Source organism: Alexandromys fortis, unplaced genomic scaffold (genome assembly GCF_014885135.2).
Source record: "Alexandromys fortis isolate MF-2015 unplaced genomic scaffold, M_Fortis_MF-2015_v1.1 scaffold_29, whole genome shotgun sequence".
Classification (NCBI taxonomy): domain Eukaryota; kingdom Metazoa; phylum Chordata; class Mammalia; order Rodentia; family Cricetidae; genus Alexandromys; species Alexandromys fortis.
In genome coordinates, this window is record NW_026067891.1 from 3,936,399 (window position 1) to 3,948,784 (window position 12,386).

The 12,386-nt window shown below is 47.1% G+C and overlaps 2 protein-coding genes across 3 annotated transcripts in view; one reads left to right on the plus strand and one right to left on the minus strand.

The window, feature by feature from the left end:
• Positions 1-11,316, minus strand: part of Ift140 (intraflagellar transport 140) — a 92,203-nt gene extending 80,887 nt beyond the window's left edge. Inside the window, exons 1-5 of one of the 2 annotated variants that reach the window (XM_050135509.1) lie at positions 10,832-11,316; positions 10,076-10,105; positions 8,650-8,827; positions 7,073-7,294; positions 2-123 (exon numbers count right to left, since the gene is read on the minus strand). In XM_050135509.1, the coding sequence (XP_049991466.1) occupies positions 2-123; positions 7,073-7,294; positions 8,650-8,796 (491 nt within the window). In that variant the 5' untranslated portion in view covers positions 8,797-8,827; positions 10,076-10,105; positions 10,832-11,316. Of the gene's footprint in view, position 1; positions 124-7,072; positions 7,295-8,649; positions 8,828-10,075; positions 10,106-10,768 lie in introns of both variants that reach the window. The other variant, XM_050135506.1, reaches the window with a different exon arrangement.
• Positions 11,317-11,856: 540 nt separating this feature from the next.
• Cramp1 (cramped chromatin regulator homolog 1) overlaps positions 11,857-12,386 on the plus strand; it is a 58,910-nt gene continuing 58,380 nt past the window's right edge. The window contains exon 1 of the mRNA XM_050135528.1: positions 11,857-12,112. The gene's annotated coding sequence lies outside the window, so the exon portion shown is untranslated. The remainder of the gene's footprint in view (positions 12,113-12,386) is intronic.

The window sequence follows — 12,386 nt, forward strand, 5'->3', positions numbered from 1 at the left end:
CTCTCCTGGAGGGGGCTGCCGGAAGATGCAATGGGTGAGTGGTTTCCCGTATTCATGTTTCAGGAGTGGTGTCCCTTGTACTCGGCCCCGCTGGTCCAGTCTCCACAAGAGCAGGACTCCAAGCTGCAAGAGGCCAACAACATGTGTAAGGAACACATCCTCACAGAATCACTGGGTGGAGGCGAACACTAAATGGAGTAGCACAACACTAGCAATTCCTTGTTTAACATTGCTGTACTCCAGGTGCTCCATGGACCAAATCCTCGCTGTGCCCCCTCCTCTTCCTCACTCCTAGAAAGCACCTGCCATGTGCTTAGAACACACTGCTAATTTAGAATAAATTTTGATTTACAGGAAGATTACAAAGACAGTACAGAGTTCCTAGACATGACTCCAGTTTCCCCTAGTCTATCCTATAAGGTACATTTCTTAGAGTTAATGAGCTAAGGTTGGGATATAGTTTGGCAATAGAGTGCTTCCTTAGTACACACAAGCCTTGAATTCAGTCTCTAGCACTCCCAGGGGGAATAGCACTTGTTTGGGATTCATGAGCTAATATTTATATCACCACCAACTAAGTCCACACTACTTTCTTCAGAATTCTTTAGTTTCCCTTACTATCCTTTTCCTGTCCCGGGAGCCTGCCTAGGATTCCACATGACATGAGCAGTCACGCCTTCTTAGGCTCCTGTGGGCCATGATTTCCCCGGTACTGCTCAGGTACAGGGCAGGGCACTGCTCTCCTGGGATTTACCTGACGTCTTCCTCAAAGCTGGATGGGGGTTACAGGTTTGTTGGGGGGAGGACCAGAAAAGCAGTTCCCTACTGGAGGGTCCCCACTGTGAACACAAGTGATCACTGTGATGTTGACCATGACACCTTGTAGAGGTCGCTCTTGCCCATTGTAAAGTGACTCTTTCCCCTCCCTTTCTATGCTATATTCCCCTGAAAGAAGGAGGAGTATGCATTTCTGGTGTAAGGGGTGGGAGTCAAGGATGAAGTATTTATATAAATTGTTTGGTATTCTACAACATAAAAGATTTGTCTTTTTCCTATTATTTGTTTAGCAATAAGCAGATATATTATCAGTATGGACTCTTACGTACTTATCTCCTGCTTTGGTTATAATCTAAATGCCGTTTATACTGTTGTTCAGACTGTCCTAGCTCTGGCCCCAGATTGGCGTGTGTGTGTGTGTGTGTGTGTGTGTGTGTGTGTGTGTGCGCGTGTGCGCGCACGCACGCATGCTGGGAACCAGTGTGTTCAATCTGGAAGTCATCAAAGGCTCAGATCAATTACACAAAGCCTTTATAGGTAAATTACATAGGGCCTAGGGGCGTACGTCACTCCCATGCAGTCTCTTTAGTTGTTGGTTCTGTCTCTGTGAGCCCCTAAGAGGCCAGGTTAGTTGGTTCCGTGGGTTTTCTTGTGCTGTCCTTGACTCCACTGTCTCCCACAATCCTTCCTCCCCTCTTCTGCAGCATTCCCCAAGGTCCGCCTAATGTTTGGCTGTGAGTCTCTGCATCTGTTTCCATCAGTTGCTGGGTGAAGCCTCCCTGATGACAGTTGGGCTAGGCATCAATCTATGCGTATAATGGAATATCATTAATGAGCCTTCCACCTTTGTGCTATGAAGTAGTTTGACAATGTCCTGTGAAGTTGAATAATTCAGGATCCTTACACTTCATCATTTTCATCTTGACAAAATGAAGAAACAGCTAACCACACGGATTACTCAGGCATATGAAACTCAGCTGTGAGCTGACTAAGTCCCTTGAGTCAAAATACTCAAGAAATGTTTAATCCTTCTCAGAAAACCTAACATTGTGCTGGAACTAATTTAATTATGAACTAAAAGGGGAAGAAAAGGTATAAAGAATGAGTGAACATCCCTCAATGGGCTTGATCCCGGCAACTTCTCCACTCTTCCACAGTACTCTGTTTTTGCTCACCAAGGGAAGCAACAGAGAGCAGCTGAAACCAGGAAAGTAAACTTCATCTGGGGCCAGCAGGCTGTCCCATTCATTTGGCAGGAGCCCAGCATTTCAAGAAGTCAGACCTTCATTTCCTTCTCTAAGTCCAGACTTTGGGAAGGACACCGAGGCCACTTCACCCTGGCACCATTATGTGTACCAGCTGCTAGCATCTGAGGAGGAGGCTGTCCCTAGGAAGAAATACCTCCAGGGATCTCACTAAACGTCCATAAGAAGTCCTGTTGCTCTAGGAGAGCCTAGAACGCCACCATACAGCCCAGTACCTCTTGCAGAGGTCAGTATGAGGGTTGACATGTTTAACTTGAAAGTAATCATGAGGTTACGGTTAAACATTTAAGCTGAGGAACATTTTGGAAAGCAACTAGTCTGGACTCAAAATGTCACTATTATGAAAGACAAAAGGGTGAGGGAGGATTGGAGAACATAAGATCAGGGAATTGGTCTTAGCTAAAACACCAATGAGAATGACAGCTAAATGTAATGGAAGATCCTTGGCTAAACCCTGGACTAGGAAAAGACAGCTACAAAGGAAGCTACTGCAACAAGTGGCAAAATTTTAGAGGCGGGTGTATGTGTGTATTATGTGTATATGCATGTTCACATGTATGTGAGCATGTGTTACTTAAGTGTAGAGGCCTGAAGTTGATGTTGGATGTCTTCCTCAGTTATCTTTCAATTTATTTAATGAGGTAGAGTCTCTCACTGAACCCAAAGCTTGCTGATTCCAGCTAATCTAGCTAATACCTGTTCTGCAACCTGAAGTGCTGGGATTATAGCAGATTATAGACCTGCCTGGGTTTTACATGGGTTCTAATGATCCAAATTCTTTTTTTATTCCCTGAGACAGGCTCTCTCTGTCTAGGTCTGGCTGTCCTGGAACTCACTCTGTAGACCAGGCTCACCCTGAACTCAGAGGTCTGCCTAACTCCGCCTCCCAAATGCTGGGATTAAAGGTGAGCACAACTGCCAGGCAACTGATGATCCACATTCTGATTCTTATGTTTACATGGCGAGAACCTTTATTTTCCCAGTCCAGAGAAGAGAAATTTGAATATGCACTGCATATGGGGGAACAGTACTATATCAGTGTTCGCTCCTGAATGTGACAGATGCTTAGCAGTGATGTAGGAGAGGTCCGAGAGTTTAGGTTCTAGATGCTTATGTATTCATTTAGGAGGAATTTGCAAATATGCAGGAAAAAGTGCACACAGGAATAGAAAAGGTAGACACGTGTCAACAACTGGTAACATCTATGCGAAGGGTAGACTCTAAGGCTCCTCTGGCATCATGTGAACATTGGCCTTGGTATTCACAGAGTCCTTAGTAAGGGTGTTGCTAAGCTCTATGTGCGGAGAAGTCTTACAATCAATGAATTTATGAATTATTTCTAGTGTCAAGTCCAGGAAAAAAAATACCTAAGGGCCACATAAATATGTGAAATATTTGAAACTATTGTATTAACAAAGAAGTTACAGATGTACTAGTGCTCCTATACCTTGTCTTGATGTCCAGTACCTTTCACAAGTCTTGCTGCAGTGTATCACTGACAAAGGCCAGTCAAAGAAACCCACCCTGACCCTGAAACCAGAGCCACTGAAAGAAACACTGTGGCCCTGAATCCAGAGTCAGTGAAAGAAACACACCCTGACCCTGAAGCCTGAGCCAGTGAAAGAAACACGTTAACCGGAATCCAGAACCAAAGAGACACACCCTGACTCTGAAACCAGAGCCGAAGAAACACACTTAGGCCCTGGAACCAGAGCCAGTGAAAGACTGGCCCTGAAAATAGAGCCAAAAGGCTAAAAAGGGACAGTGAAATAGACAGAGTTTGGCCCCAGAGTCAACTCTTCCCCTGACCAACTGAACACGAAGCCAACCAATCACTGAGCAGGAAGCCAACCAAACCCTGAGCATGAAATCTAGCACCCTGACCCTAAACCCAGAGCCAGTGAAAGAAACACTTTAGCCCTGAACCTAGAACCTAAGAAATACATCCTGACCCTGAAATCACAGCCAAAGAAACATACTTTGGCCCTAGAACCAGTGAAAGAAATAGAGCCAAAAGGGTATAAAAGGCCAAATCTGCCCTGACCAATTGAACACAAAAACAACCAATCCCTGAGCAGAAAATCTTTCCCCTAGAGAAACTCTGCTCCTAAGAAGCCCCATATAAGCCCCTCTGCCTGTTCAGTTGCTGGCTGTCCTTTCTCACTTTGGCAGAAGCAGTCACTCTTCTGGACTCCTCCTTCCTAAATAAATCTCTTTTTTTAAAAAAAGAATTTTGGTTAGCCAGGCAGTGGTGGCACACACCTTTAATCCCAGCACTGGGGAGGTAGAGGCAGGCAGATCTCTGTGAATTCGAGGCCAGCCTGGTCTACAAGAGCTAGTTCCAGGACAGGCTCCAAAACTACAGAGAAACCCTGTCTGGAAAAAAAAAAAAGAGTTTTGAAGATCTGCTTTGGCCAGCACATGGAGCAGAACCTTGGCTGGGAAGTTCTCTTAGGAAGGCTAAACAGAAAAGGTAATAACTTGTTCCTGGAGCCAGAGGAGATCCCTACATTTCTGTAGGGGTTTCCCCTTTAGCAGAGTGAGGCAGAGGTAGTAACATCTTGAGCCAGGGCTGAGAATAAATGGATACCTCTGCTGGGCTACCCCCCTTAAAGAGGGGAGAGGAGAGAGCAGAGCTAATTGTACCAGCTCTGTCTACACCCTGCAAGAAGACCACCCCCCACCACACCCCAGTTTCAGGGATAGCCTGACTTCCCCCCAAGTCAGGGTACCTTTCCTTCCACAGCTTCAGGTATAGCCTGACTTCTCAACAAGTCAGGGCACCTGTTGTATGATATTTTGTTTGGGTTCTGACAAACAAACAAACAAACAAAAAAATTTGCCTGGAGATCAGAGGGCAGAGCTAGCCACTATTTAACCATAGAGGCCAGGAGTGATGGTGGCACACACCTTTAATCCCAGCACTTGGGAGGAGTTTAAGGCCACCTAGGGCTACTTGAGACCGAACCAGTCTAAAAGAAAAACAGAACCAGGCAGTGGAGGCTCCGTTAATGCCAGCATTTGGGAGGATCATGCCTTTGATCTCAGCACATGTCTTTAATCCCAGCACTACAAAGATGGAGATAGGAATACAAGGTGGTCAGTGAGGACAACATCTCGGCTCCCTATTTAGTCTGAGAATTTGTAGAGACAGGATCCTCCACTCAGTCTCAAGATTCATAGAGAAAGTATCTCCTGAACTCAGTGTGAGGATTTGTAAGAGAAAGCACCCCCCCCCACCCCCGTTCAGTCTAAGGATTTGTAGAGACAGGATGTCACCTGTTTGGTCTAAGATTTCACAGAGGGAAGAAGTCTCATGGTTAGCTGTTCTGCTTCTCTGATATTTCAGCTTTTACCCCAATATCTGACTCCCGGTTTTATTTGATAAGACTAATTAGGTACCTTTCCCTCCACAGCTGTCCCTTTACAGCCTCAGGTGTAGCCTTACTTCCCAGCAAGTCAGGATATCTTTCCTTCCCGTGCTGAAATACTTGCACTGTATTCTTTCTCTCTTATGCACCCAAGACTTGAAGTTTAGGGGTGTGTGATGGTTTGAATGAGAATGGCCCCCATAAGCTAATATGTTTGAATGCTTAGTCATCAAGGAATGGAACTGTGTGAAGAGTATTAGAAGGATTTGGAGGTGTGGCCTTGTTGAAGGAAGTGGGTTGTGGGGGGGGGGTGAGGATTGAGGTTTCAGAAGTCCATGCTAGGCCCTGCAGATCAGGATGTAAAGTTCTCAGCTACTGTTCAACACCATATTTGTCTGCTCCCCACCATGATGATCATGGACTCTCTCTGAAGCTGTAAGCGAGCCCAGTTAATGTAATGTAACAGTTAATGTTTTATTTAATAAGAGTTGCCTCGCTCATGGTGTTTCTTCACAATAGGATACTGACGAAGGCGGGCATCACCATGACGGGATCCCGAGGGCTACTAGCAATGAGAACCTGAACTATTCTTTTAACTTCTCTAGAGGTCTGAGAAGCGTGTGGCTGAAGAAAGTGGAGAGATTGTAAGCAGTCATGTGTGCTGGAGGGTGGGCTGTGGGGAACCAAGCAATGAATTATAGAATCTTTCCACTCTATATGGCTTTTCTAAGCTTTGAAACATGCCAATACATTACCTTTAACAATGTTCTTTAGGTAAGGAGCCCTGATCTAGACAAATTAGACCACTGACTCTGGGTAGCTACCCATGTGTTCATGGAAGATTTCGGAGTGCCACAAATGTGCTGGTATCTGGGATATTTGCTCCATCACCACATATGCAATATCCTAACAAGTTCATTAAAGAGGTATAGACATATCTTTGGCACATGATGGGATTTTATAATGAATAGTTGAATTCATGCTTCAAATACATATTTTTATAAAAAGAAAAAGAAAAGAACACATAAAATTGGGAGGAACTAGGGTACTGGGGATAGGGACAGAAACGCAGGGGGAAAATGTAGGGTAGACTTGATCAAAACACATTATATATACACGTATGACATTCTCTCCTCCCACCCCCTTCTGGAGACAGAGTTTTTCTGTGTAACAGTCCTGGCTGTCCTGGAACTCGATTTGTAGATCAGGCTGGCCTCAAATTCAGAGAGATTCACCTGCCTTTGCCTCCTGCATGCTGGGATAAAAGGTATGTGTCACCACTGCCTGGCTAACATTCTCTTTTTTAAAAAAAATATTTATTTATTTATTATGTATACAATATTCTGTCTGTGTGTATGTCTGCAGGCCAGAAGAGGGCACCAGACCTCATTACAGATGGTTGTGAGCCACCATGTGGTTGCCGGGAATTGAACTCAGAACCTTTGGAAGAGCAGGCAATGCTCTTAATCACTGAGCCATCTCTCCAGCCCCCTGGCTAACATTCTCAACCAGTAAAAAATGAGAAGAAAAAAAATCATGCAATCATGCCTGAAGAGATCATTTGACTCTAGAAACCAAACATTTAAATAATTTGGTCTTTAGTATCTTTTGGGTGCACCCCCATATGCATGGTGGGGACGGAGACTGTGCACTTCTCACCTTATCTCCAGATACCAGGCAGCTCCCGCTGGTACTCCAACTGAGGATGGCAATGTCAGTAGTATGCGGCAGGGGCACTGTGTGCTGCTCCTTGTCTTGCTTATTAAACATTATCACTTCTCCAGTCTCCCAGCCAATAGCCAGGATAAGCCTTGTTGGGTGCCAGCACAGTGAAGTGACCCGGAAGGACTTCTCAATGTGGGTATCGGGCACAGGCTCGCCCTATGTGAAACAAGAAGTAAAATTTCACATTGTAGATAGTGGCAGGGATATCAGGAACTGCCTAATCCACACAGTTCACATCCGCTCCTTTAAGATCCGAAGAGCTATTTAATAAGGAGATACAACAGATGGTCTCTTCCATGTGTGCTTGGGTGCACATGTGCACGTACACAAGCATAACATGGGGACTGAAGAGATGGATCAGCAGGTAAGCGTCCGTGCTGCTCTTCCAGAGGACCTGATCAGCTCCCAATCACCTCTAACTCCAGTTCCAGTAATCTGATGTCTTCTAGCATCCAAGGGCACTGACACACATGTGCGCTCACAAAATCTTTTTAAACAGTCACTTATAAGCCGAGTAGTGGTAGCACATGTCTTCAATCCCAGCACTCAGGAGGCAGAGGCAGGTTGGTGTATGAGTTCAAGGCCAGCCTGGTCTACAGGGAGAGTTCCAAAATAGCCAGGGATACACAGAGAAACCTTGTCTCAAAAATGAGAACAAAAAAAATGACTTATTTTGTATGTATCTGTGTATACACATGTGTGTGTCATGATGTGTGTTGAGGTAAAAGGACAGGGAGCAGTTCTTTACTTCTATCTTGTGGGTCCTGTAGACTGACCTCAGGTGATCGGGCTTGTAAGCACCTTTACTCACTGAGTCATCTCGTCAGCTCTCCTAATTTGGAGATAGAGTCTCTCATGTGAACCTGGAGCTAACTGCTTCAGCTAGGCTGGCTGGTCAGCAAGATCCAGATCTTCTATATTCTGGCCTCTATAGCTGTGAGGAAAGCAGTTTCTCTTCTTTGGAGACACCCAGATTGTGGTAATTTGTTATAGCAGCCACAGGAAACTAGTACAGCTTGAAAGGGTCAACATGGGGCTGGAAAGATGATTCAGTGGTGCAGGGCACTTACTGACCTCGCTAAATACCTGGGTTTGGTTCCCAGCAAGAACATGATGGTTCATGACCATCTATAACTCCAATTCCAGTGGATCCAGTGCCGTCTTCTGACCCTGAAGACACGCACTGGCACATGTACATACAAATAGGCAAAGCCATCATACACATACAGTAAATAAATCTAAAGAAATCCAAAGGGCCAACACGAAGAGTTGAAGAAGGCATGCGTGGCACAGGGGATCAGGTTTAAGCATGCTCAGGAATCTACATGGCAGGGAAAAAAATAACTGCCACACATGAGCACTCGGTTGGTGGGAATAATTTGGCCTTGAGGAAGAAGTGATGAGGCGAAATCTAGAGTGGTGCTACCCTGACTCCCGGCCTCTGTCCTCAAGGAAAGAAAAGAGCAGAAGAGGTAGAAGCTGCTGAAGTCTAAGTAGCTCCGATGACTCACTTGTTCAAGGTAGATGTCTACATTGCCTCCAGCAGCTGGGCTTTCAGATGCTACTGCCAGGAATGGGTGGGTGGGGTGCCAGCTAATGTGAGAGGGAGATCCGGATGAATCCGGGGCTTTGATTCGGTGGTCAAAATACAGTGCCATGATGAGGTACAGATCTGGTCAGGGAGGAAACCTGCAGACGGGAAAAAAACACCATGAGCCACTACATATAAGGTTACAAAAGGGAAGCAAACCTACAAAGACACCTAGCACCCGAAAAATATTCTTTATACTAATGTGGGTAAGTTCATTTGCTAGAGATCTCTATTAGGGAGAAACAGAAAATCAGATGCAAACAGTGACCCACAGTGTGCTGGGAAGGAAGTACACTTCATTGTCATCAGAGAAGTAACTAGAAAGATAATAAAAGTGAGCACTGAAACCAGGACTTTAAATAATTCTTGGAAATTCTCATTGTATAGACAATAAGCATGATTTTAATTTCTACAGATATTTTCAAAGAAAACTTTAAAACAAAATAAAAGCAAATTGCCCATAAGAGAACACCTGTACAGGGGGAACAGGAGAAAAACAGTGTTCAATTTTAGTAAAACCATAAAACTCATGAATGTTGTCTAGCTATGACATCCAGATGGTAGCGGGCAGATGTCTCTTTTAGACAGTCAGGATCACAAGGCTACAGTGACCCTGGAGAAGCTGAATCTGGACTGTGACATGGGCTTGAACAATGGCTCTGTGGTCAAGAGAGCACAGTGCTCTTCCAGACAACGTTACTTCACGTCCCAGCACTCACATCAGGCAGCTCACAACTGCCTGTAACTCCAGTTCCTCCGGGATCTGATGCCTTTGCTGGCGCACATGCGTACACATACACACATTAAAAATAAAAAAAGCCAAATATCATGGCACAAGCTTTTAATCCCAGCACTCAAGAAGAAGGGGCAGGAGGATCCCTATGTGTTTGAATCAGTATTGTCTACATAGTGAGACCTTGCCTCAAAAAAAGAAAGAAGATTTTCTTTTTTTTCTTTCTTTTTTTTTTTTTTTTTGGTGTTTCGAGACAGGGTTTCTCTGTAGCTTTGGAGCCTATCTTGGAACTAGCTCTTGTAGACCAGGCTGGCCTCGAACTCACAGAGATCTGCCTGACTCTGCCTCCCGAGTGCTGGGATTAAAGGTGTGAGCCACCACAACCCGGCGAAAATTCTATTTTTAAAAAGGGGGCTAGATGCCAGCTTCAATAACTCCATTTTTATACAACGTTTTAATAGTTCATTCTCTCTTTCACTAGCACTCTAGTGTTTAAGTGATTATCAGTCACATAACTAAAAAGTTATTAAAGTAAACCTTAGGAGAAAGATGTTCACAATAAAATACTTAATGAGAATTCATTAATGGCTTTAGTCCAGGAACAAGTACTTACCCTTTCTTCTATAAAACAAGCTTCAAGAGTCTAGGACATAAAACAAGAAAAAGAAAATCTCACTTTCTCCAGTCAACTGATCCTCTTTTTTATACTCATCAATTGTTTTCAGGGATAATTGCCTCCACCAAACAAACACCTTTTCGGAAACAATCTGTTAGGCCCATTATGCCGAGGAGTCATACCAACAAAACTTAAAGAAAAGTTACTCCTCTGAGACACTTTCAGGAACACAAGAATGGGTTCTAAAATAGACTTCCAGGGGAATTGACCAGTCGCCACCCTCTAGGCTAGAATAAGGTCACTGGCTGCCTCAGGTAAACATTACTGAAAAGGCTGTAACATTACTGTAGTTCAAAGCGGTCATGTGATCTTTGTAAAGCCATCCGAAGGTTGACCAAGCTCAGGATTTTGACTTTCTTATCTTCCCCCCACTTTGCACTAAATGCATCTAGAGGAATCCACGTGGCAAATCGAAAAATCAGCAGGAGGTCCTAGCATTGTGCAGGGAGGGATAACCCTCATGAAGCCAGCATAGATAGAGAAATCAAGAGGGTCCTGGCAAGCCACTTGGGGCCCCAGCCCGATCCTAATGGGCCCTCCCCACCTTAAGCCTGGCTGGGCTCCCTACTCCAACCCCAGACCCCTCTGCATCTCAGCAATAGGAATCTAACTTCGTCAGACTCCCTATACCTCCGTGTTGCCAGGACAACACCGCTCGAAGAAAGCAGAAGCAGTTGAGGGAGAGCGCCGCACCTCCGATGCTTCCAGAAACGACTGGCGGCTGGCCGAGGAAAGAGCCGAAGACAGTCGGTACCACCCGGGGCAGCTCCGAATCTTGGGCCCGCCTCAGGGTCACAGTTTGGGCTGCCTGCTAATGCATGGACCAGAACGATTTGCTACTCAGGGCAAGCTGCGCCAAGTTTCCTGTTCTTTTCTCCTTGGATTCATCCTTTCCACCCCACTACGGAGGCCATTAGCCGGCACCTCGCGGAGCTTTGCTGCATCTACTAGGATGGGAGGACGCAGCTCGAGAGCTTCTCGGACGTTCTGAGTACTGGACGCCGCCCCCAAGTGTGGCGCGTTCACGTCTCGGGAGACAGCTGCAAGCCGGTACTCGGCAGAACCTCGAGACTGGGAAAGGGGTTCCCTGGGCGACCGTGCGCACTTCAGCCAGTGTTAGCCAACGGCGGGTGTCGCCGGAGAGCAGGCGCAGTAGCACGGTCCACGCAAATGAGCGAAGGGGATAACCAGAGGCGGGGACCTTCCCTGAACTGGGATACTCATTTTCAAACGCCACTTGCGTAAGCAATAGAATTTTTAATAACATTTCCTTATCTCTTCAAAAGGGACAAGTGTCAGTGGGGTATGCTATGATATGTTTATGGCCCTGAACCTGTTTTCCTAGTGCCTTATCCCCACCCGAGTTCGCGCGCGTTTCGAGACGCCCCGCCGAGGCGGTGATTTCTTCTCACGCATCCGTCAACACAGCCACAGCCAATCACAGCCCGGACGCTGAGCCTATTGGCTGTCGGTTCGCCAACCCGAAGAGACGCACGGTCCGTAAGTGCGCGAGGTTGCCGTCACAACACGCCCCACGTTGCGGGCCCGCCCCGGTAGACCCTGCGCGCGCGCGCACGCAGCCCCTGCAGACCAATGGTAACACAGCTGGTTGGGCGCGCCCGCAGAAAAGCTGGACGTGCTCGTCTTCTTGCAAGACGTCCGCCCCGCCCCGCTCCGGCGCTGACTTCAGGTCCCCGGCGGCCGCCGTAGCCGGAACTGTTTAGAGCGCGGCGGCCCGGGTGTGGGAGGGCGAGCGGCGGCAGCACCGGCGCCCTCAGCCCTGTCAGCCGCACTCCGGTCCACGGAAAGAACGTGCGAAGGGAACGGTGCTCGGCGACTGCATCCAACACACGACCACCAGCCCGGCGTCGCGGCCTCGCCGCAGCCGGAGCTGCCCGGCCCGGTTGGTTCTGCGGGCGCCCGCGGAGGCCCGGGATCCGGGATCCAGGCTGCCGGGAGGCTTGGATGAAAAAGGTGACCGCAGGCTGCACTCGGTTGCCTACTGGATCCGCGGAGGGGCTGCGGTATTGGCGGGCTGTGCTGCGTGCAGCCAGCGGTCAACTCCCCGGGACGGTGTGAGCTTTTCCCACCCGGAATGGGACAAAGGGTGTGGAGCCTGGTTGAGGCCCGCAGTGCCCGTGCCTCCCACGGTCAGGAAGTGACGGGTTTAGTGGACGGACTCCTATGGAGTTCACCGCTACTGGGGAACGACCGGAATGCGCCTGGGGACCGCGGCCTGGCGCGCAGG